Below are 23,375 nucleotides of genomic sequence, written 5' to 3'. Positions count from 1 at the left end.
TGTGCGCTGAGGGACTGGGCCCACAGAAGCAGGCCTCTGGGGACCTGTGTTTGCTCAGGGGCAGAACTAAAACCCAAGTGGCTGAACCCTTGCCTTGCTGTGTGCCCTGAAACAAGTCAGGGCCCTCTCTGGTCTCTTCTCCTCACTGTTCTCATCAACTCTGAATTCCCAAAAACATTGGAAACAGGGAAAAGGGGAAAGAGCCTCAAAAGATGACCTCTGGGAAAATAATTTTTTACAGTATATATATATATATATATATTTAGATGTAAATATAACTGAATCAGTTTGCTAAACTCCTGAAAACTAACACAATATTTTAAATCAGCTATACTTCAATTATTAAAAAAAAAGAAAACCTCTGGCCCCCTATGAAATTATTTGCTTTACAAACACTTTACAGCACTAGCCATATTTCAGGTCCTGTTCAAAGCACTTTGCAAGTATTTTAATCTTTGTATTAAGCCTGTGAGATAGGTACCACTGTTACCCCCATTTTACAGATGGAAATCGAGGCACAAAAAGGGCTGGCAGTGTGCTCAAAGACACAGACATAACCCATATCAAGCCCTCATAATCTGTCTCAAGGGGTCATGTTTTAAACTACAAGCCTCCCTTGAGAGCAGCGGAGAGGCTGGGGGCGAGGCCTGGGTTGGGCCAGAAGACTCTGAGTTTCCTTTTCCCCTGGTGTGAGTTTCGGTTTTCTCCCCTCTCCTCCCCCTGCACACAGAAGTTCCTTATTCTCCTCAGCCTCCCGTTCTGCCACCAGCTGTCATCTCAGCAGCCAGTCAGAGCCATGGGCATCAGGGAGTCCCACCTCTATGAAAAGCCTTCTGAGAAATTGGAGGAGTTTATCCAGAACCACCTGAGGCCTTCTGAAGACTGTCAGAAAGACATCGACCAGTCAGTGGACACCATCTGTGAAGTCCTGCAGGAACCCTGCCCGTCCCTCACCGTGACAGGGGTGGCCAAAGTGAGTAGATGGCTGGGGTCAGTGCTTCTGGGACCCAAGGGGCAGAAGGACTTGGTGCTGAGCACGTGCTGTGTTCTGGGCCCTGGGTATGCAAGACATCACCTTGTCTAAACCCACACTCGAGTGACATGATGGACCAGGGTGTAGAGTTTAGGGGTACAGGTTGGGAGAGCGTGGATTCTGCTCCTTACTGCTGTGTGACCCCGGGTAGGTTGCTTAACCTCTCTGTGCCTCGGTGTCCAAATGTGTAAAATGGGAGGGGAATAATACTCAGTGCCAAGTGTTAAGAGGCTTAAACACATAATGTTCTGGCAAGGACTTGGCACAAAGCCACAGCAGTAAATCAGCTGTGGTTACCTGTGGCATTTTTATCCTCCCCATTTTACAGACGAGTAACTGAGCCTACCAGAGTTCAATAATACTATTCAAGAATGTTCTATGATTTCTTAACTCCAAGGAGGTGGGAAGCCTCATCGGGTGCTCTGGCACAAACCCTAGGGTGGAGGCTGAAGATTCTGGAATTTTGAGGAAGAAATGATACTGGGAAGCTGCCAGGACCCTAGGGTGGGGAGGGGATTACGTGTGCCCAGCCCCACCCCTGTGCTCTCCAGCACCACACTCCTCTGCAGTCACGTGCTTTCTGGCCTCTGCCCTTACACACACCCACTGGCCCTAGGAGGAAAGACACCTGGACACATGATGGCTCCTGTCTTGGCCCAGATAAGGAAAATGAAGCTTGGGGAAGTTATTATTAGTTGGCATTCGACCTGGGATTTTAAGCTCAGGTAATCTATTTGGGAGGGCTTCCCTGGTGGCTCCGTGGTAAAGAATCCACACTAAGGTACAGGAAGCGTGGGTTCGATCCCTGGGTCAGGAAGATCCCCTGGAGAAGGAAATGACAGCCCACTCCAGTATTCTTGCCTGGGAAATCCCAGGGACAGAGGAGCCTGGTGGGCACCAGTGGGTGGGGTCACAGAATTGGACACGACTGAACAACTGAACAATGGCAACAGTTTGTTTGGGAGCATGCACCCTTAACCACCGTGCAGTCCTACCTCTCAAAATTGTTAACTTTTTTCTCATTAAAAAAATATGTACAAGTGCACAGATTTGTGTACAGCTTGATGGATTGCCACAGACAACATACCAATGTGACCTATACCCAGATCAAGAAATAAAATTGTCCCAGCCTCCACCCAAGAGTCCCTGGGCCCCTTATCCACTCATTACCCTCAACCCCAGCCCACCACTCTCCTGACTTCTAACAACATAGATTAGTTTTGCCTGTTTTTAAACTTCACATAGAGTGACCAAGCTTCCGGGTTTGTCTGCGACTGAAGGGTTTTCTGGGACATGGACGTCTCGGGGCTAAAACTGAGCAGGTTGGTCTCCCTGTCTAAAGACACCGTGCGCTGTGTGGCTGTAACGTGTGGGCTCTGTTCTCAACCCACCGGTTGACGAGGCGTGCGTTGCCGCGTGCAGCTGTTATCATTTTGTTGTTGCCATGCATCCCGCTGTGTGGGCGCACCACATTTGTCTGCTCTGCTGCTGATGGCCATCCAAGCTGCCTTCTGTTTGGGGCTTGTAGGGGAAATGCTGCTGTGGGTGCCCTGATTCAGCTATTTGGGTGGACAGATGAACACCGGCCACTCAACTCTTAGACTATGGTGACGTGTGGAACTTCTGCTCAAGTTGAGAAATACTTCTGCCTGTTGGGGTGCCCAGTGACCCCAGAGGGTTCAGACTTTCACATCTGCTTCTCTGTTGCTGGTAGGGTGGCTCCTATGGCCGGAGAACGGTCTTGAGAGGCAACTCCGATGGTATCCTTGTCGTCTTCTTCGGGGACCTTGAGCAATTCCAGGACCAGGAAAAAAGACAATATGAACTCCTCAGCAAAATCTGGGCACAGATGAAGCACTGTGAGTCCACGTGGAAACTGGCAGCCAAGATGGAGCTCCAGAACACCAATAGGAGCTCCAGGGTCACTATCCAGCTTTCCACAAAACAGCAGAGCATCACTTTCAACGTGCTGCCTGCCTTCAATGCTCTGGGTGAGCCCTCCTGGGCGTGCAGGGTGGTGGGGAGGGTTGGAGGTATGGGTCTGGAAGGGCTTGTCAAGAGAACAAAGCCAATGAAAGGGGTGGTGGGCAGCATGGGGATGGAATAAATACCACTAAAAGTGAAAAGAAAGTGAAAGTGTTAATCACTCAGGTGTGTCCTACTCTTTGTGGCCCCATGGACTGTAACCTGCCAGGCTCCTCTGTCCATGGAATTCTCCAGGCAAGAATACTGGAGTGGGTTGCCATTCTCTTCTCCAAGGGAACTTCCCCAGCCAGGGATCAAACCCTCTTCTCCTGCAGTGCAGGCAGATTCTTTACTGTTTGAGCCACCAGGGAAGACTTTCAAGAGAGAAGACTTCTTCTACCTTGAGCTTACTCTGTTCTTTAGAACCTCTCCTTTAACTCCTAATTGACTTTGGAGGAAATGTTCTAGATTCTAGAACCTAGAGTAGAATTCCTCAAACTGTGATATGCACACAAATCCCCTGAGAAACCTGTTAAAATGATGGCTCTGATTCAAGAGATTGGGGTCCAGAATTCTGTATTTTCAACCAGCCTCATGGTGGTTGCTGCTCTTCTGCAGACCATAGTGAAGATGTAAACTAGAATAAACGGTTAGAGGTAGAGGACGGGGAAAACATCTGAGAAAAGTTCAGCTAGAGCAGGTTTGGAGTTGCCCTCTAATCAGGTCAACATCAAGGCAAGGATCTTCCATGGGCAACTGTTTAAAAGGATCAATGGTTGGATGGAAGGATGGTTGACTGGATGGATGGATGGATGGTTGCAGGATGGATGGATGGATGGTTGACTGGATGGATGGATGGATGGATGGTTGGAGGATGGATGGATGGATGGTTGACTGGATGGATGGATGGATGGTTGACTGGATAGATGGATGGATGGTTGGATGGATGGATGGATGGATGGATGGTTGACTGGATAGATGAATGGATGGTTGACTGGGTGGATGGATGAAAGGATGGTTGACTGGGTGGATGGATGGTTGGTTTATTGAGTGGATAAGACTTACCATAGTCACAGCTTAGTCTCAAGCATTAGGTACATATATTATCACAAACTTAATTATCAGAGTTGACATCCAACCCCTCATTAAACAAATGGAATCAGAAAGAAATGACTGTATCCAGGGTCACACCCAGTTACTGACAGAGCTAGAATAAAAGCCCGAGTCTTTTAAGAGTCAGGCATGGTGCCTTCAAGGTGGACACACACACACACACACACACACACAAAACCTGATGACTCACATTCACAGAAAGGTGACCTAGTTCAGAGGAAATAATGCAGCAGTTTGTGAGTTAGGCAACTCTGAATTCTCACCCTGATCCTACTACTAACCCACCTTTGTCTAACTGTAAGATCAAAGCTAGAAAAAGCTAACTTCCAGGGCCTTTCGGACAGTAAGGATTGAGAATACATGCCTGACTCAAAGTGTTACTGAAAGGTGTGTGGGTCCAGCTGCTCACGGTCCAAAAGTCAACAAATAGGCCAACCTGATGGAAAGGAAAATTAGCTTTATTTCAGATGCCAGTAACTTTAGGGGAGGGCAGACATCTGTAAAGGTCAACTCGTCCCGCTGATCGTCAGTGGAGACGAGCTTTTTTAGACCGAGGGAGGGGGCTACATGAAGAAAAAGTACAGTAAGCTCCGACAGGCATCTTCAAACTGGTCATCAGTGATCTGACCAGCATCATCTCAATTGTTTTAGATGCAGTTTATCTTCTGCAGTTTATCTTCAGTTCCAGGGTCGGTTTGTTCCCATTTTCTTTGGGGTCCAGTCTCAGAACTGCGGCAGCTCATGTCATGGGTACAGTCTGGTCATCGCGTAGCTAACTTCTTCCACCTGGAGTTTCAGTATCTATATGACAGCTCATGGATATGGCTCAGAATGTTATCTATAACCCTTGAGAAGGAAACTCTCAGAGGTCCTCGACTAAGCTTAATGTTGAGTTAGTCATTTAGTGGAGTCTGTATCTTTGCAACCCCATAGACTGTAGCTCAATTATGTTTAATGACTATATTATTATTATTTGGTCTCCTTTGACTCTTTTCCTTTGTTTCTGCATGTTCTCCTCTCTCTGGTTAAACTTATCCTTTGACTGAAGTTTTCCCCAGGCAAAAGGCAGACATATTATTATTATTTGGTCTCCTTTGACTCTTTTCCTTTGTTTCTGCATGTTCTCATCTCTCTGGTTAAACTTATCCTTTGACTGAAGTTTTCCCCAGGCAAAAAGCAGACAGAGAGCATGGTAAGGGTGGGAGGAGGCAAGGACATAGAGTCCAGCTCCATTTCAGCAGGAGGGGCTGGAGACAAGGTGAAGAGACAGTGTGACTCAGAATTCGTAGGATGTCCTATGTTCTCTCCTCTGGTTCATGGCAAACAGATGGGGAAACAGTGGAAACAGTGGCTGACTTTATTTTGGGAGGCTCCAGAATCACTGCAGATGGTGATTGAAGCCATGAAAATAAAAGATGCTTACTCCTTGGAAGGAAAGTTATGACCAACCTAGACAGCATATTCAAAAGCAGAGACATTACTTTGTCAACAAAGGTCCGTCCAGTCAAGGCTCTGGTTTTTCCAGTATCATGTACGGATGTGAGAGTTGGACTATAAAGAAAGCTGAGCGACGAAGAATTGATGCTTTTGAACTGTGGTGTTGGAGAAGACTCTTGAGAGTCCCTTGGACTGCAAGGAGATCCAACCAGTCCATCCTAAAGGAGATCAGTCCAGGGTGTTCATTGGAGGGACTGATGTTGAAGCTGAAACTCCAATACTTTGGCCACCTGATTCTGAGAGCTGACTCATTTAAAAAGACCCTGATGCTGGGAAAGATTGAAGGCAGGAGAAGGGGACGACAGAGGATGAGATGGTTGGATGCCATCACCCACACAATGGACATGGGTTTGGGTGGACTCCGGGAGTTTGGTGATGGACAGGGAGGCCTGGCGTGCTGCGGTTCATGGGGTCGCAGAGTCGGACACGACTGAGCGACTGAACTGAACTGAACTTCTCTGGGTCACAGCAGGGTGGTTGGAGATAAGGCCAGAGCGCCCTCTGCTGGCTCTCCCAGTCGTGCAAGGATGATGTAAGAACGGAAAGACCAGGTCTTCCTCACATGTAGTATCCAGGAGCTGCCACGAGATGGCGGCAGAGTTACACATTTCAAATTTGAATCTCTCTCTCTTTTTTTTCCCCCCCTAAACCAAACAATAACTGTGACTCAGAATTCGTAGGAAATCCTGTGTTCTCTCCTCTGGTTCAGAGCACAGTGGTTGGAGATAAGGCCAGAGCGCTGTCTGTTGGGTCACTGCAGGGTGGTTGGAGATAAGGCCAGAGCGCCCTCTGCTGGCTCTCCCAGTCGTGCAAGGATGATGTGAGAACGAAAGACCAGGTCTTCCTCACATGAAGTATCCAGAAGCTTCCACGAGATGACGGCAGAGTGACACATTACAAACTTGAATTTTTTTTTTTTTTCCCCCTAGACGAAACAATAATGGTTGCTTTCTGAGAAAAGCAGGGCTTCCCTGGGTAGCTCAGATGGTTGGTCATGACTGAGCGACTGGCATTTCATTTCATTTCATTTCATTTCTGAGAAAAGTAAACTACAGGGGAATTTTAAAATTACATTCTTTACTAAATATTAGCCTAACTACATTTTATTATCTAGCAGGACAGACCACCCCTCACCTTTTATGTAAATAACCCCATCCTCTTATACATGAAGCAGTGAGCGTGTGCTATCTAGCTGCATCCAGCCTCTTTGTGGGCTCACCGAGGCTAGGGTCCCTGAAAATCAGAAGTTCTGCTTCTCTTTCACACCAGGCTTAAGTGAGAAGTCTAGCCTCTGGACCTATCGAGAACTCAAAAGATCCTTGGATATGGTGAAAGCCAGGCCTGGTGAGTTCTCAGTCTGCTTCACTGAACTCCAGGAGAAGTTTTTTAGCAACTATCCCAGCAAACTGAAGGATTTGATCCTCTTGGTAAAGCACTGGTTTCAAAAGGTAAATTTCAAATTGTGTGTCTATTGCTATCTATCATCTGTTTCCCTTTGACTGAGGTGATTCATCTTGGGTTAAGTGTCCATACAACAACGTTAAGAATGATGGCACAGGCAGTAAAGAAGCTGCCTGCAATGCAAGAGACCCTGGGGTCAGGAAGACCCCCTGGAGGAGGAAACCCAGTCTGGTATTTTTGGTTGGAGAATCCCATGGACAGAGGAGCCTGGTGGGCTACAGTCCACAGGGTCGCAAAGAGTCGGACACGACTGAGTGACTGAACTGAACTGAACTGAACATGTTCGCATTCAAGAATACAGCTCAGGACTTTACTGGTCGTCCAGAGGTTAAGATACCACCGTTCCAATACAGGGGTTCAGGTTCGAACCCTGGTAGGGGAAGTAAGATCCCACATGCCACAAACACACACACACACAAAGGAATATGGCTCAGTGCATTATCGGGGGAGCCTGGTGGGCTGCCGTCTATGGGGTCGCACGGTCGGACACAGCTGAAGCAACTTAGCAGCAGCAGCAGCAGCAGCAGGCAATCCTCAGATCCAAATAGGGCACACTGCCTGCACCCCAGCAGGCTGCCCACTCCCAGTCCATACTGCTCCCAAACAAACCTCTGTCCTAACATCTGTCACCGCAGATTAGTTTTGTTTGTTTTTAAACTCGATGTCAACGGAATCTTACTAAATGTACTTTAAGTTTGCCGCCTCTCGCTCAGTGTTAGGCCTGAGAGGTTTTTCCATGTTGTGGCAGGGAGTCGAGGCTCTTCATTGTTTGATACTACTCCATTGCGTTACCACACTGTACCTGGATGCGTTCCACTGCGAAGAGAATGGGTCACTCCCAAATTGGGGCTATCAGGAGTTAGGCTACAATGGATATTCCCCTACATGTCTTTTTTTTTTGGTGACTTGAAGCAGTCAATTCCTCTTGGGTAAAAATGCAGGAGTGAAACTGCTGTGCTATAAGGTATACTGTGTGTGTGTGTGTGTGTGTGTGTGTGTGTGTGTGACACACGCACGCATGCATACCCAGTTGCTCAGTTGTGTCTTTGCGACCCCATGGGCTGTAGCCCACCTGGCTCCTCTGTCCATGGGATTTCCCAGGCAAGAATACTGGAGTGGGGTACCATTTCTTCCTCCAGGGGATCTTCCTGACTCAGGGATCAAACCCATGTCTCCTGCATCTCCTGCATTGTCTGGTGGGGTGGAATCTTTTACTGCTGCTCCACCTGGGAAGTCCATATACCTTATATATGCAATATATATTCATATATTATATATATATACATGAATGAGGAGGGCATGGCAACCCACTCCAGTATGCTTGCCTGGAGAATCCCCATGGACAGAGGAGCCTGGCAGGCTACAGTCCATGGGGTCACAAAGAGTCAGACATGACTGACGCGACTTAGCTACATATTTGAATATGTATGTATATGTGTATACATATACACATGGCACATATGAATGAATTTGTGAACTATATAGATATAAATTTAACTTTAGTAAATACAGCTGAATAGCGTTCCCAAATGGTTGCACCAGTTCACACTCCCATCAGCTGTGGATGATAGTTTCAGGTGCTCCACATTCTTGCCAACACTTGCTATTGTCAGTCTATGGGATTTTAGCCACGATATCATTTCTGTCACTAGCAGGGGATGGTGACTTCCTATAGACTTCTAGTTTCTTGCTTTCAGACCCCTGGCACGGGTCCCAAGTTATCTGCCAGGCTTCTCTCCTCTCACAGTGCCAGGAAAAGCTGATCAATCCCTCCCTGCTCCCTCCATATGCACTGGAGCTGCTTACAGTCTACGCCTGGGAACAGGGGTGTGGAGCGGAGGACTTTGATATGGCTGAAGGTGTCAGGACTGTTCTGAGGCTCATTGAGAAGCAGGAGCAGCTCTGTGTCTATTGGACAGTCAACTACAACTTTGGAGATGAGACCGTCCGCAACATCCTGCTGAGCCAGCTCCAAGCCCCAAGGTACCAAGCTTCCCATTCCATCTCTCCTTCCCTCTTTATCTGCATGCCAGGCTGTGCCCCCTTAGAATGAGGGTCCATCCCCCTTTCCGCAGCCAGGGGATCTGTCAAAAGAACACGAGCTGCAGTGGTTAAGGAGGCAAAGAGAGGTCTGTCTGCAAGAGGAATGCTTCAACATTTCTCACATTCTAAACCATTGTCATCTTTTGTCCACAAAGCAAGCACTTCCCCTCATAGAAAGAGGGGCTAAGGAGACAGGTCAGCAAAAAGAGGAGACCGTTTTATTAGCTTATGAATGGAACATGTCCGTGAAGCAGAGTAAACAGGACCAGAGAGGCTAGACATCTTAGACAAAGCACTTCAGCAATTGGGAGGAACTGCAGGAGGTAAAATACAGATTCCTGGGTGCCCAGTCCAGCCCTCTCCCTTAAACTGATTTCTTCTCCCACAAGCAACCCAACTGATTATTATTTTTTGACCTAATGGAATTTATAGGCCAGTGATCTTGGATCCAACTGACCCAACCAATAATGTGAGCATGGATAACACCTGCTGGCTGCAACTAAAACACGAAGCTCAAAACTGGTTGCGTTCTCTCAGGCAGAACGAGTCACCTGGACCATCTTGGAATGTTCTGGTGAGAGAGCTTTCCAGCACAGCTGGTGTGCTGCTACAGACAGGGCCCGCCTGACACTTGGACGACAGTCTATCTGAGATTACCCTAAGTTGGTTGCCCAGAGCTGCTGTGACAGAGTACCACTCACTGGTGGCTTAAAGCAACAGAAATATATTCTGTCTCAGTTCTGGGGACTAGAAGTCCAAGATCAAGGCATCAGCAGGACTGTGCTCCCTCTGAAGTCTCCACGGGAGAGTGCTTCCATGCCTCTTCCAGCTTCTGATGGTTGCAAGAAATCCTTGGCGTGTGGCAGCGTCACCCCAGTCCCTGCCTCTGTTGTCGCGTGAGCCTCTCTTGTGTCATCACAACGTCTTCCCTGCATGCTTGTCTGTCTCTGCGTCTCTCTGCTCTTCTTTTTTTTTTTTTCTCTGCTCTTCTTATAAGGACCCCAATCATACAGAATAAGGGACCCACAGTAACAACCTCATTAACTCGATTCTTTTCACTGTTTGCTCACTGTCCGACTCTTTTTGTGACCCCATGGACTAGCCCCCCAGGCTCCTCTGTCCACAGGATTTCCTGGGCAAGAATACTGGAGTGGGTTGCCATTTCCGGCTCCAAGGGATCTTCCTCACCCAAGGATCAAGCCTGCACCTCCTGTATTAGCAGGTGGATTCTTTACCACTGAACGACCAGGGGTGGCCCCTTAACTTGATTACCTCTTTTCAAAGACTCTGTTTCCAAATAAGCTCACATGAATAGGGCCTAGAGGTCGGGACTTCAATGCAGTTTTTAGGAGGACACAGTTCAATCTGTACACACACCCTTAGGGGCCTTCCCTTCCATTAAAATGATGGTAAAGTGTAAAGTTGAACAAAGAAGAATGGGGGCATCTGCAAACGAGAGTTTGCAAGAGAGTTCGTTTCTGCAAGAGAGGAAGCAGGTGAGAAGGTGGTGACAGGTGAAATGGAGCAGAGCCCAGGAGATGTGGGTGGTGGCCCCCCAGCAAATGCTGGATCAGGCCCTGAGCTCCTTTCACACACTATGGGGGTGGGGCATGAGAGTGAGAAGTGAGGCGGGAGATGGGAACTAATGACGCAGCCAGATGCATTGACTTCCCCCTCCCCTCCCCAAAGGAGAAGCACATCGATCCACACAAGTCTGATCATATCTGCTAGGTCCCATCTTTGCATAAGGTAGGCAGAGTCAGAGAGCAGGACTCGGACATTGAGGAGGGGTACCGCTGTTTTCCCTGCCCAGAGCAAGAAGCAAACTGCCTCTGCAGGCTGAGGCCTGAGCAAAACAGCAAAGAGAAGAGGCTCGGGTGAGGTGTCTTGAGCTGTGGTCTACAGGGCATGTGCCATCTGACGTTTTCTACTGAAGAGGAGAGAACCACACTTCTGGGCGGGTGTCAGATCCCCTTTACTCATCAGAATGTGGTTTCCTTCCAGAAGCAACCAGAGGTGCGAGGGAGTGAGCAGGTCCCACCCTCCACGACCCCATTTGATTCGAGAGCAGGGAACTGCCCCCTTCAGAATGAGCACACAGCCCCTCCGACCCCAGGACATCCCTCTCTTCAACACACTTAGAGGGAACAACATCCCCTGCCGTGAAGGGTCGAATAGTGTCCCGGGAAATTCACATCCCCCCAGATCCTCAGCGTGTGACCTTCTTTGGAAGCAGTGTCTTTGCAGGTATCATCAGTTAAGGGGTCACCCTGGATCAGCATGGGCTCTGGATCCTATGACTGGGTCATATAGGAAGACACTCAGGGACAGACATAGAGTGGACGAGGTCACGTGACAACGGAGGCAGGGGCAGGCGTGATGCCGCCACGAGACAAGGAAGACTACAGGACTGCCAGAAGCTGAAAGATGCGAGGAAGGATTCTCCCCGGAGTCTTGGGAGAGAGCCTGGCCCTGCCCATGCTCTGATTTCAGGAGTTTAGTCTCCAGAACCGTGGTTTGTTACAGCAGCGCCTGGAAACCCAGTCCACCTGGGCACAGGGTGTCTGACAGAGGCTGACAGAACCTCGAAAAAAGGAATGAGTGTGATCATCAGGAGTCAACAATACCCACAATCAATGGGAAAATAAGGAAGGAATATGAGAAGCTATTCATAGGAGGTACTGGCAACTGGCAGACGAAGCCAGAACAGAAAGTGGAAATGAGAGAGTGGTTCAGAGCCCAGGGCATCACAAACCTGTTTGGGAGAAGGAGCCAGATCTCTCCTAGGGGGTAAGGAGGAGCAAGGAGGGGAGCTTTTGTTTCAGGCGGATCTTGGGCACCACCTGGAACTCTCAGGCATGCTCTTAGGGTATGTTGATGTGAGAACTCATGATGACAAAGGTACCAGCAGGAGGGTTGGAGAGCAGGAGGGAGGGGTTGGTGGAACAGAGAAGGCAGGGGAGGAAGCGGGATGGGGGGTGGTGGCTGCCAGGGGGCATCTCATAGCTGGCTCCTTCCACAGCCTGCATCACTCTACATAACCCCAGGCCATCTGCTAGATAAGTTCGTCAAGGACTTTCTCCAGCCCAACCAGACTTTCCAAGACCAGATCAAGAAAGCTCTTAAAATCATCTGTTCATTCCTTGAAGAAAATTGCTTTCGACATTCAACTACAAAGATTCAAGTTATCCAGGTGAGCCCTGGCTTTTTTCTTTGTTCTTTGCGGGGAACTAAGTAGTCCCTGGATCTTGGCAAGAGTTGTGACCACCAGAAACGTGAGGGCAAAGGATGTGGGAGGGAAGCTGGGGAGAGCAGCGCCTGGGACCCCAGTTCTCAGCGGAGGGTGCTGAGGCACTGCTGAAGTCATTCGTGATAGGCTCTGGGGCGGGGCACGTTGTGTGTCTCGCAGGGTCTTTATTCCCACACCAGGTATCGAACCCACGGCATTGAGAGCACGGAGTTCTAACCGCTGGACCACCAGGGGGTTCCCGTTCCCAACAGACTTCCGATTCTGCGTTAGCCTCCAAGGTTGACCCAGAGGTGAAGGATCACTGCTTGGCCCTCCTTGCCCATCCTTGGCTTGTAGTGTATCTCTTGTAGTGGGAAAATTTTAGATTTTTACTATTAGTTGAGGATATTTTTTCCTCACTATGGTCTCTTTTTAAAATGATTGACTTCAAGTATAGTTGCTGTACAGTATCATACAAGGTACAGTAAGGTATACATACGGTTGGGCTTCCCTGGTGGCACAGTGGTGAAGAATCCACCTGCCAATGCAAGAGATGCAAGAGGCTCGGGTTTGATCCCTGTGTCCGGGAAGATCCCCTGGAGTAGGAGATGGCACCCCACTCCAGTATTCTTGCCTGGAGAATCCCATGGAAAGAGGAGCCTGGTGGGCTATAGTCCATGGGGTCGCAAAGAGTCAGACACAACTGAGCGACTGAGCATGCACACGCAAGGTGTATGATATAGTGATTCACGATTTTGTAAGACAATGTAATTTAAATGGTGGCTCAGCGGTAAAGAATCCACCTGCAACCCAGGAGATATATGTTCAATTCCTGGGTTGGGAAGATCTCCTGGAGGAGAAGACGACAACCCACTCCAATATTCTTGCCTGGAGAATTCCACAGACGGAGGAGCCTGGAGGGCTACAGTCCATGGAGTCGCAAAGAGGCAGACAAGACTGAGCAACTGAGCACCCTCCACTTATAGTTATTATAAAATAGTGGCTTTATTCCCCATGGCATACAGTATGTCGCTGTAGCTTATTTATCCCTAATAGTTTGCACCTCTTACACCCCACCTCTGTGGGCCCTGCCCCCGCCCCTCCCCACACTGTAACCACTAGTCTGCTCTCTGTGTCCCTGAGTCTGTAAAGCTATGAAGTCTTTACCGGAAGTATTTAGGACGTTGACTTGAGAAGCAGGTAATTTAAAACTAACCTATCTGTTGTTTGTGGGTAAATTCACACATCAAAAAGTGTGAGACAAACCACCTTTGGAATCAGAGGATTCTATTGGGAAAATGAAACACTCCGCTTAGGACTCAGCCCTAATTGGAGACACAAACTTGGGACTACCCCTGGCAACCTCATCAATTAGCCCAACAGGTGCCAGCCCACAGGGGCGAGGGGCGAGGGGCGAGGGGCTCAAGCTCCAGAAAACGCTGTATCTCGATTTGCCTTTCTTCCCTAGGGGGGGTCGACTGTGAAAGGCACGGCTCTGAAGACTGGCTCTGATGCCAGCCTCGTAGTGTTCGCAAACTCGCTGAAAAGCTACACCTCCCCAAAAAATGAGAGATACAACATCATCAAGGAAATCCATGAGCAGCTGGAAGCCTGTCGGCAGGAGAAGGATTTTGAAGTGAAGTTTGAGATTTCAAAATGGAAGCCTCCCTGGGTGCTAAGCTTCACTCTGAAATCCAAAGTCCTCAATGAAAGTGTTGACTTTGATGTGCTGCCTGCGTTTAATGCCCTAGGTAAGACTCCCGAGACTTGAGCCTCTGGAAGAGGCTTCTGGCGTGATGGAAGAAGGAAGGATTCTGGTGTGATGGAGGCAGGGGCAGTGTAGAGGGAAAGTCATGCGACTTACTAATCAGCCTTGGGTCCAGTGCCCCAACAGGTGATATGATGACACCAGCATCTTACACCTGTGTGCATTTTTATTCTCATTTAAGTATCCTGATGAAGGCCAGAGAGCTTCCCTGGTGGTTCAGTGGTAAAGAATCCGCCTGCCAATGCAGGAGATGCAGGTTCGATCCCCACTCCAGTACTCTTGCCTGGAGAACCCCATGGACAGAGGAGCCTGGAAGGCTGCAGTCCATGGGGTCTCAGAGTCAGACACGACTTAGCGACTCAACAACAGCAACAGCCAGAACCTGCATCGTATATTCCCAGGGTATCACTCGCTGCTGCTGCTGCTAAGTCACTTCAGTCATGTCCGACTCTGTGTGACCCCATAGACAGCAGCCCATCAGGCTCCCCCGTTCCTGGGATTCTCTAGGCAAGAACACTGGAGTGGGTTGCCATTTCCTTCTCCAATGCATGAAAGTGAAAAGTGAAAGTGAAGGCGCTCAGTCGTGTCCGACTCACAGCAACCCCAGGGACTACAGCACCAGGGTCCTCCATCCATGGGATTTTCCAGGCAAGAGTACTGGAGTGGGGTGCCATTGTCTTCTCAGATCAAAGAATGAGGTACACAGGAATTCAGTACACATTTATAGATAAAATGTCTCAAGTACTAGGGAAGGAAATTTTAAAAATAGACTTTGGGAGAAATTCTGAGGCAAAAACAGGAAATCTGGGTGTTCACTTTCAATCATAGGCAAAAATTTCCTTTAGAAATTCAATTTGTAAGTGACAGATACACAATGATGTATTAAAAGAAACCAAGGCTATGTCAGGCATTTTCCAAATCAAAATCAAGAAGACTCTGGTACTTTCCTTCTGAATGGTTCTTAGTGTCTTTAGAGAAGAAATGAGAGTATATAGATTGAGGGTCAGCTAACTTTTTCAAGCCTGGGTCTCCTGCATTGCAAGCAGGTTCCTTACCATCTGAGCCACCAGGGAAGCCCTGTAAAAGATAAGAGAGCAAATATTTTCAGCTTTAAGGACCATAATGTATCCATCACAACTACTCAACTCTGCCTTTGTAGCTTGAAAGCAGTCATAGGCAATACATTAATAAGTGAGCATGACTGTGTTCTAATAAAGCTTTATTTATAAAAATAAGAAAGGCGCCAGGTGTCATCTGGGGGCCATAGTTTCCAAAGTTCAGGTTAGCGCTGTCCAGAAAGCCTTTCTGCAATAACAAAAATGTCCTATATTATGTTCTGTATCTATGGAGAGCTTGAAATATGGCTAGTGCTACTGAGGAACTAAATTTTTCAATTTTCCTTTAATGAGTTTGAATGCAAATAGCCATCCTGGCTGATGACTACCCTATAGGACAGTGCAGATCTAGATAACACTTTAATAATGCCATCTATAGTCATATAAACCATATAATTTTTAATAACTCACTACTCCGGAGATATTAGACATCAGTAGTTTACATACACCAATAGAGTTCAAAGTAATTTCCCAGGATTAAATTACATTAACAGTGTTTTGAGATCTGTTACTGTCTAGAGAGACTATAGCATAATGTAAATTTCTCGCCCATGCTAGGTGAACTGAAGTCTGGCTCCACACCCAGCCCCAGGACCTATACTGAACTCATCCATTTGTACAAACCTTCTGATGTCTTCCTGGAGGGAGAATTTTCTGTGTGTTTCACGAAGCTACAGCGCAATTTTGTTCGCTCCCTGCCCCTGAAACTGAAGGATTTAATCCGCCTGCTGAAGCACTGGTACAAAGGGGTACGACGGCTCTTTTCCTAGAGCCACCTCATTATTGTTATTTTTAATGATCTATTTATTGTATTTTTTGAAATGCTTTTACTTATTTTTGGCTTTACCGGGTCTTGGTTGCTGCTTGGGCTTTTCTCTAGTTGCTGCAAGTGGGGGCTACTCTCCAGTGCGGTGCACGGGCTTCTCATTGTGGTGGCTTCTCTTGTCGCGGAGCGCGGGCTCTCGGTGCGCAGGCTTCAGCAGCTGCAGCTCCCAGGCTTTAGAGCGCAAGCTCGGTAGTTGTGGTGTATGGGCTCAGTTGCGCCGCCACATGCGGGATCTTCCCAGAGCAGGGATCAAACTTGTGTCTTCTACATTGGCAGGCAGATTCTTTACCACTGAGCCACCAGGGAAGCCCTTATTGTGTTGATTTCTGATTGCGCTGGGCGTGGGCTGCATGTGGGCTGCATTGTTGCTGCACGTGGGCTTTCTCCAGTTGCAGCGAGCAGGTGCTACTCTCGAGTTGCGGTGTGCGGGCTTCTCTTGTGCTGGAGCACAAGGTCTAGGCATGCAGGCCTCAGTAGCACTTGGGGCTCAGTTGCCCCGCTGCATGTGAGGTCTTCCCAGACCGGGGATTGAATGAGAGTCCTTTGCATTGACAGGCAGATTCTTAGCCACCGGACCGTCCTGGTCTTTATTTTTATCAGTACTCTGTGACCACGAAACCAGTCCTTACCTGGTGCTCACACTTGCCCAAGCTGGGTGGAGACTGAACCACATGAAGGAATCTTCCCGCTCTTAACCTGAGTGTCTTTGTGGCGTTTACACCACTAACCCCATTGAGTTGGGTCAGATATAAGCCCCTCATACCCCTAAAGCTGCTACATGTGGCTTATTTTGCCTTTGCTCTGGCACCCAAATAATTCTGGAGCCGAAGGGAGGATGAAGTTGGGATGTGCAAGCCTACAAGTCATGGCTTACCTACTGATGGGTGCCCATGATACACACAGATGCTACTCTTGGAAGGCAGGTTGGAATGACAGGCGGCACCAGGGGCTGCATTTTCTATACTGGTTTACCTCCCTTCACTTCCATCAGCTCATGGGGCACTTTCTGAGCCCCACACAATAGCTGCTCTTTCGGGAGATGTTCCCTTTCTGTGTCCAGATTCCTGAAGCTGGAAAAGACTGAATCTGTGGTTTCCAGCTCTATGCCAAGCCCCGGGGAGCTCAGAGTGCTCAGGGCTCCTAGGTGACTTTGGGCAAGTCACTTCGCTTCCCCATGACTTCATCATGGTGACCTCTGCCTGCTGGGTAGGGACATTGGAGGATCAGGAATGAATGATGGAGGTGGAATGTCTGGCCACATAATTAGCAGAGCGGGGCTTTAGGAAGTGGTGAAAGTGTTAGTGGCTAAGTTGTGTCCAACTCTTTGCGGCCCCATGGACTGTAGCCCGCCAGGCTGCTTTGTCCATGGGATTCCCCAGGCAAGAATACTGGAGTGGGTTGCCATGCCCTTCTCCAGGGAATCTTCCCGACCCAAAGATGGAACTCAGGTCTCCCTCATTGCAGGCAGATTCTCTACCGTCCCAGCCACTGAAATCCAGGACAAGATTGTGTTATAACTCTGGGAGGGCACATAAAGGCAAAGTTCAACAAAGAAGCCTGACTGGCTGCCTTTGAGCTGCAGGGCGGCCCTTCTCAGGCCCCCAGCAGACCGATCCCCCCAGGGCTGTATCTCATGACTCGGTTGTCCTGCTGTGGCCGCAGCATCCTTCGTGTGTACCTTCTTGCTACACTCATGTCACCTCCCTGCTTTAACCAGTATCGTCTGATGTTTCCACTCTCCCCTCAGTGTGAAAAAAAACTGAAGCAAAAGGGGTCTCTGCCCCCTAAGTACGCATTGGAGCTGCTCACCATCTATGCCTGGGAGAAGGGGAGCGGGGCACAGGATTTTGACATGGCTGAAGGTTTCCGGACGGTCCTGGAGTTGGTCATGCAATATCAGCATCTCTGTGTCTTCTGGACGGTCAACTACAGTTTTGATGATGAGATTCTGCGGAACTTCCTCCTGGGCCAGATCCGGAGAACCAGGTGCCCCAAACCCCTCCGTTTCTTACCCTTATTCCCTCCAACACTATTTTGGTGACCGGAATTCACCTCCCAGGGACCCTGATTCATTATTCCTCATATGAAACTAAGAAGGGAACTGTGCTGACCGTCAGAACCTCCCACGGTCTCCAGGGAGGCAGGGGAAATGTCATCCAGGAGGAACAGAGAGGGAAGGACCAGGGTACCAGGTCCTGAGTTGCTTTCATCTTTCTAGGTCAGAAGGAAAAGCAGGGATTCGTTAGCAGGTCTAAAAGGTGTGGGAGTTGGAAGAGTGTCCCTGAGAACTAATGCTATTATTCACTGCTGAAGGATCCTACAGGTTATTTATTAGATCAGGTTCCCATCTCCATCCTACAAAACGGTTATCCTCAAGAATAGGAAGGAATCTTAGTGCATCCACTCAGCGCCAGCAGCGGGGAACCAAAACAAGGGAAGCGAGAGGAAAGAAAGGAACATTGAGAAAGAATGGAGGAAGGAGGGTGAAAAAAGAGAAAAAGATACCGTGGCTTGCCAGCCATGGGTGTGACCAACTTGACAGTCTGTGCTCGGTCACTCAGTCATGTCCGACTCTTCACAACCCCATGGACTGTAGCCCACCAGGTTCCTCTGTCCATGAGATTTCTCAGGCAAGAATACTGGAGTAGGTTGCCATTTCCCTCCTCCAGGGGATCTTCCCAACCCAAGGATCAAACTTGCATCTCCTGTGTTGGCAGACAAGTTCTTTAATCACTGAGCCATCTGGGAAATAGAGTTGATTAAATAAATCATATTTCAGTTGCACCAGCATGGGGAGATGTTTATATCATGCCTTCACGTGCATAATAACGAATAGCTTTCAAAACTTTTCTGACAAATATGATTTAATTCTAGGAAATCCTTTCGAACTGTTTCGGTACATTGGAATGACTGACATCTAAGCTAGAAAGACACATTGTTTTATCATGGAAAAGAGAATGGGCCCCTAATTCTGAGGCCACCAGTTCTGAAAAAGCATGCCTCTAATGACTCCTAACCTCTCGTTTAGGCCTGTGATCTTGGACCCAGCCGATCCTACTGGCGACGTGGGTGGAGGGCACCGTTGGTGCTGGCATCTTCTAGCGAAAGAAGCGACTGAATGGCTGTCTTCTCTCTGCTTCAAAGATAAGTCGGGATGTCCCATACAACCGTGGAACGTGCCAAAAAAAGTCATCTAAAGGAAGTGTCGTCTGGAGATTACCCTGGGATGGGCTTCCATCCAAGAGCTTCCTCTGCTCTAGGAACTTGAGATTCACTCAGCCACACATTACAGATAGCCCAAGTCAGGTGCTTAAACAATTGGGTTTTTTTTGGTCCCATTTGATGAAATCCTAAGGCGGGCAATACAGGACTCACTCAACAGCTCCATCAGGCTTCCCCGGGAGCAGATTGTCTCCACCGTGACAGTTGGTATTCGGGCCTGGATAGTTCTTCACGGTGTAAGCCGTGTAAGACGTTGAGCAGCAGCCCTTGGTTCCCTACCCAGGAGATGCGTGCGCACCACGCCCGAGGGCAATAGTCAAAAACGTCTCCAGGGATTTCCCTGTTGAGAATCCACCTTGCAGTGCAGGGCATGTGGGTTCGATCCCTGGTCAGGGAACTAAGATCCCACGTGCTGAGAGACAACTAGGCTCACACCCTCTGGAGCCCATACAACACAACTGGAGAGCCCGTGTGCCATGAAGAGAAAGACCCGTCACAGCCAAATAAGTAAATCAGTTCTTTTAAAAAGATGTCTCCAGAGATGGCCGAGTGTCACCCGGGGCACGCTCATCCCTAGCTCCTTCTGGCTCCGCCCTCTTGAGTTGTCTAGCTGAGTCTTCCTGCCACTGAGAGTAGCTGTTGCACCTCTGCATGGCGGGCTCATCATCAGGCTGGAGGGACAGAAAAGTGGAGGACACCTACCCACAGGGCGTCTTATTCGAAGCCTCATCCAGCAACGTCTTATGTTTCGTTACCTGGAACCGTTGTCATGCATTGCTTGCAGCTTAAAAGTGACTCCATAAAGGCGGGCGGTGAAGACAGCCGTGGGTGGGGTTGGGTCAGTCAACCCAGAGTGCCTGCCACACCTGTCCAAAGCTCCACCTGCTTCCAAGATACCTGCCCCAGGTACACTTGGTTCTCCCATCAGTTTCTCTGTCAGCAAGTACCCCTAGATTGTCCCTGGTTATCATCACCTCCTCAGATACACTTCCTTCTTTCTTTTTCCTGTGTCTTTTCACCAGTGGTTCTGACTGCTTGGATATGTTTTATTCCTGCACATATATTTCCTTCCTTCTTTCAAGAGAGTGCAGACACCAGGAAGTTGTGGAGCAGGGATATATTCTATGGTCAATGAGATGCACTTACTCAGAAGTCATAGATTCCTGGACTAGTAATGCTGGGAGAAACTTCTAGAGGCCATCACGCAATAGCTTTTTAAAGAATCAGTTCATGGTATAAAAGAGTAACACATGCCTCCCTTGACGGGCCCCATTACCTCTTCCCAAGCGTCTTCAACTCCACTTGAAATCATCACCTCCACGTCCTCTGAAACGTCTCGCCTCACCTCGCTGAAATCGCGTTCCATGTGTGACCTCTGTTATTAACATATCTGCTCTCATCCAGCTTTACGTGCGCCATATTTGTGAACCCTTCTGTATTTTTCCGATTAACTCCTTCCTTCTCCTTTAAGTCTTAGAGGAGGGGTCTCTTCCCGGGATGAAACCCTTTTCCTGGCCCTCGGTTCCTGTGATTCGGTCATCTTGCTCTCAGACTCCTCCACCTCACTCACCTCTTGTCTCTTCCCATGGGGCCCTGCCAAATCAAGGTCTCCTAAGCCAGTAGTGAGCCGGGCTCTGCTTACAACTGCACACTCTCCACAGGCTTGGATTGTGACTGTTGAGATAGACAGATATTTAGATGGACATCAGCAGTTGTTTAAAGCAGATAGGCATGTACATGTATTATGTATGTATGAGTCAACACTCATACATTTCCTTCTGAGCCTACCATTTCCCCTACATCCGTGAGCTTCTTCTTGCCAAATCTAAAGGCTTTCTCCTCTGGCTTTGGCTTTCAAGACACTTGGAAGTCTAAATGTGTTAACTTCATATATCCACTTAATGTTTGAGTACTACCACATATACCAACTGTCAGATAAACAAGAATAGATCTGGTCTTTGTCGCCAGTTCCTGGCAAAGAGCTTCAGAAACCCTTGGAACTCTCTGATTTGGGCTGTCTTTTGTATTCTGAGGAGCCCCTTCCAACTCTCCCTGTATTATGCTAATGAGGTGTGGGTCCTTAGTTTCAAAGGATGGATTGGCCATGCCTGAAATGCCAAGCATGTGATGAGTGTTGAAACGGTCAGTCCCACCCACTACCAACCTTCCAAGAGGACAGGAGGGCTGGAGATCGAAGCCAAGCACACGGCCAGTGATTTAATCAACTGTACCTTTGTAATGAAACCCTAAAGAAAACTCTGGACAACAAGGCTTCCTGGTTGGCTGATGAGCATATGAATGTATCACAAAGATGGGGGGATGGCAGCTTCTGCGCTCATGAGCCTGCCAGCCCTCCTCCCCTATGTATCTCTTCATCTGGCTGTTCATTTGTATCTTTTATATAGAACAGTGATTGTAAAAGTAGCCCTTTCCTGAGTTCTATGAGTCATTCTATGAATTACTGAACCTGAAAGGGGGATCATGGAAATCCTTGAATTTGCAGCCAAGTCAGAGTTGTCTGAGGACCCCACTTGCAGCTGGGATGTGGAAGTTCATTTGTTCAGTCGTGTCCGACTCTTTGAGACTGCATGGACTGTAGCCTACCAGGGTCCTCTGTCCATGGGATTTTCCAGGCAAGAATACTGGAGTGGGTTGCCATTTCCTTCTTCAGGGGATCTTCCAAACCCAGGGATTGAACCCAGGTCTCCCTCATTGCGGGCAGACGCTTTACCATCTGAGCCACCAGGGAATGGGAACAATCCTGTTTGGACTTTGCCCTTTAACCTGTAGGGTCTGCACCATCTCCAGGCAGTGTCAGAACTGAATTGAATTGTTGTAGGACACGTGGTTAGTATCAGCGAGCTGATGTTGGAATGCACCACTATTCTGGCCCAGAACAAGGACTAAGGGAAGTGCTGTGGCCTGAGGTTGAGACATGGAAGAAGGACCAGCCTAAGTTCACATCTGCTCAGTCCACCAGTGACCAGACCCCTCTAGACACCTGAACTTGCCCTAGACCCATAGGTAGGAAACTGTGAGACATTCTTACAGGGTTTGTGATGTACTTAAAGGGACCAGAACAGATTCCTTATAGAAGAACGAAGGGCAGTTTATCACCACGCGCTAAGTGATATGTGTACAGTGGACGAAGACCAGCAAGGATGAAGTGAGCAACTCAGAGCCCTTCAGAGAGGCACAACGGGACCATTTTAGTCTTCTCAGCACTCAGTAGACATTTAAGGTTGTTAAGAGCAAAGAAAAGGAAATGTTTCAGTGATCAAGAAACATGCAGTCATCGCATGTACTCCGGTGTTCATTGTAGTACTATGTGCAGTAGCCAAGATAGGGAAGCAACCTAGATGCCCATTGCCAGATGAATGGATAAAGACGTGGTACATTATATATATATATATATAATGGAATATTACTCAGCCATAAAAAGGAATGAATCTGAATCAATTGTAGTGAGGTGGATGAATCCAGAGCCTCTTACGCAGAATGAAGTAAGTTAGAGAAAAATACCGTGTATTAATGCATATATACAGAATCTAGAAAAATGGTATTGACGAACGTATTTGCAGGACAGGAATGGAGACACAGGTGTAGAGAACAGGCTTGTGGATTCAGCGGGGGAAGGAGAGAGCGGGACGAATGTAGCATTAACATATATAATCTACCATGTGTAAAACAGACAATAAGACGTTGCTTTATGACATAGCGAGCTCAGCTTGGTGCTCTGTGATGACCTAGAGGCGGGGATGGAAGGGGGGAAGGGAGGCTCAAGAGGGAGGGGATATATATATATATGTATATATAAAATTACCACTGACTTGGCTTACTGTCCAGCAGAAACCAATACAACATTGTAAAGCAATTTTCCTACAATTAAAATTTTTTTTAATTAAAAAAAAAAGAAACATGTAGTCACAGATCATCATTGAAAGTACCTAGGGTACCTTCTGGAGAAGGCAATGGCACCCCACTCCAGTACTCTTGCCTGGAAAATCCCATGGACGGAGGAGTCTGGTGGGCTGCAATCCATGGGGTCGCTAAGAGTCAGGCACGACTGAGTGACTTCACTTTCACTTTTCACTTTTATGCAC

At 48.2% G+C, this 23,375-nt stretch overlaps 1 protein-coding gene across 6 annotated transcripts; it reads left to right on the top strand.

The window, feature by feature from the left end:
* The first annotated feature begins 393 nt into the window (after nucleotides 1–393).
* Nucleotides 394–22,987, top strand: OAS2 (2'-5'-oligoadenylate synthetase 2). Of its 6 annotated transcripts, XM_070769643.1 has the most exons (12): nucleotides 841–973; nucleotides 1,650–1,758; nucleotides 2,279–2,355; nucleotides 2,748–3,024; nucleotides 6,878–7,056; nucleotides 8,817–9,052; nucleotides 9,545–9,686; nucleotides 12,135–12,305; nucleotides 13,810–14,092; nucleotides 15,783–15,973; nucleotides 17,798–18,036; nucleotides 19,079–22,987. In XM_070769643.1, exons 4-12 carry the CDS (start codon nucleotides 2,883–2,885, stop codon nucleotides 19,245–19,247), a joined length of 1,752 nt encoding a protein of 583 aa, XP_070625744.1. In that variant the 5' UTR covers nucleotides 841–973; nucleotides 1,650–1,758; nucleotides 2,279–2,355; nucleotides 2,748–2,882; the 3' UTR covers nucleotides 19,248–22,987. The 6 variants fall into 6 exon arrangements, with proteins under 6 accessions (XP_070625746.1, XP_019833203.2, XP_070625742.1 ...); XM_070769641.1 differs by having other exon boundaries at nucleotides 831–1,758; XM_070769642.1 differs by lacking the exon at nucleotides 1,650–1,758 and having other exon boundaries at nucleotides 834–973.
* Nucleotides 22,988–23,375: the final 388 nt, after the last annotated feature.

This window comes from Bos indicus, chromosome 17 (genome assembly GCF_029378745.1).
Source record: "Bos indicus isolate NIAB-ARS_2022 breed Sahiwal x Tharparkar chromosome 17, NIAB-ARS_B.indTharparkar_mat_pri_1.0, whole genome shotgun sequence".
NCBI classification, from domain to species: Eukaryota; Metazoa; Chordata; class Mammalia; order Artiodactyla; family Bovidae; genus Bos; species Bos indicus.
This window is presented reverse-complemented; position numbering and strand designations above follow the sequence as displayed.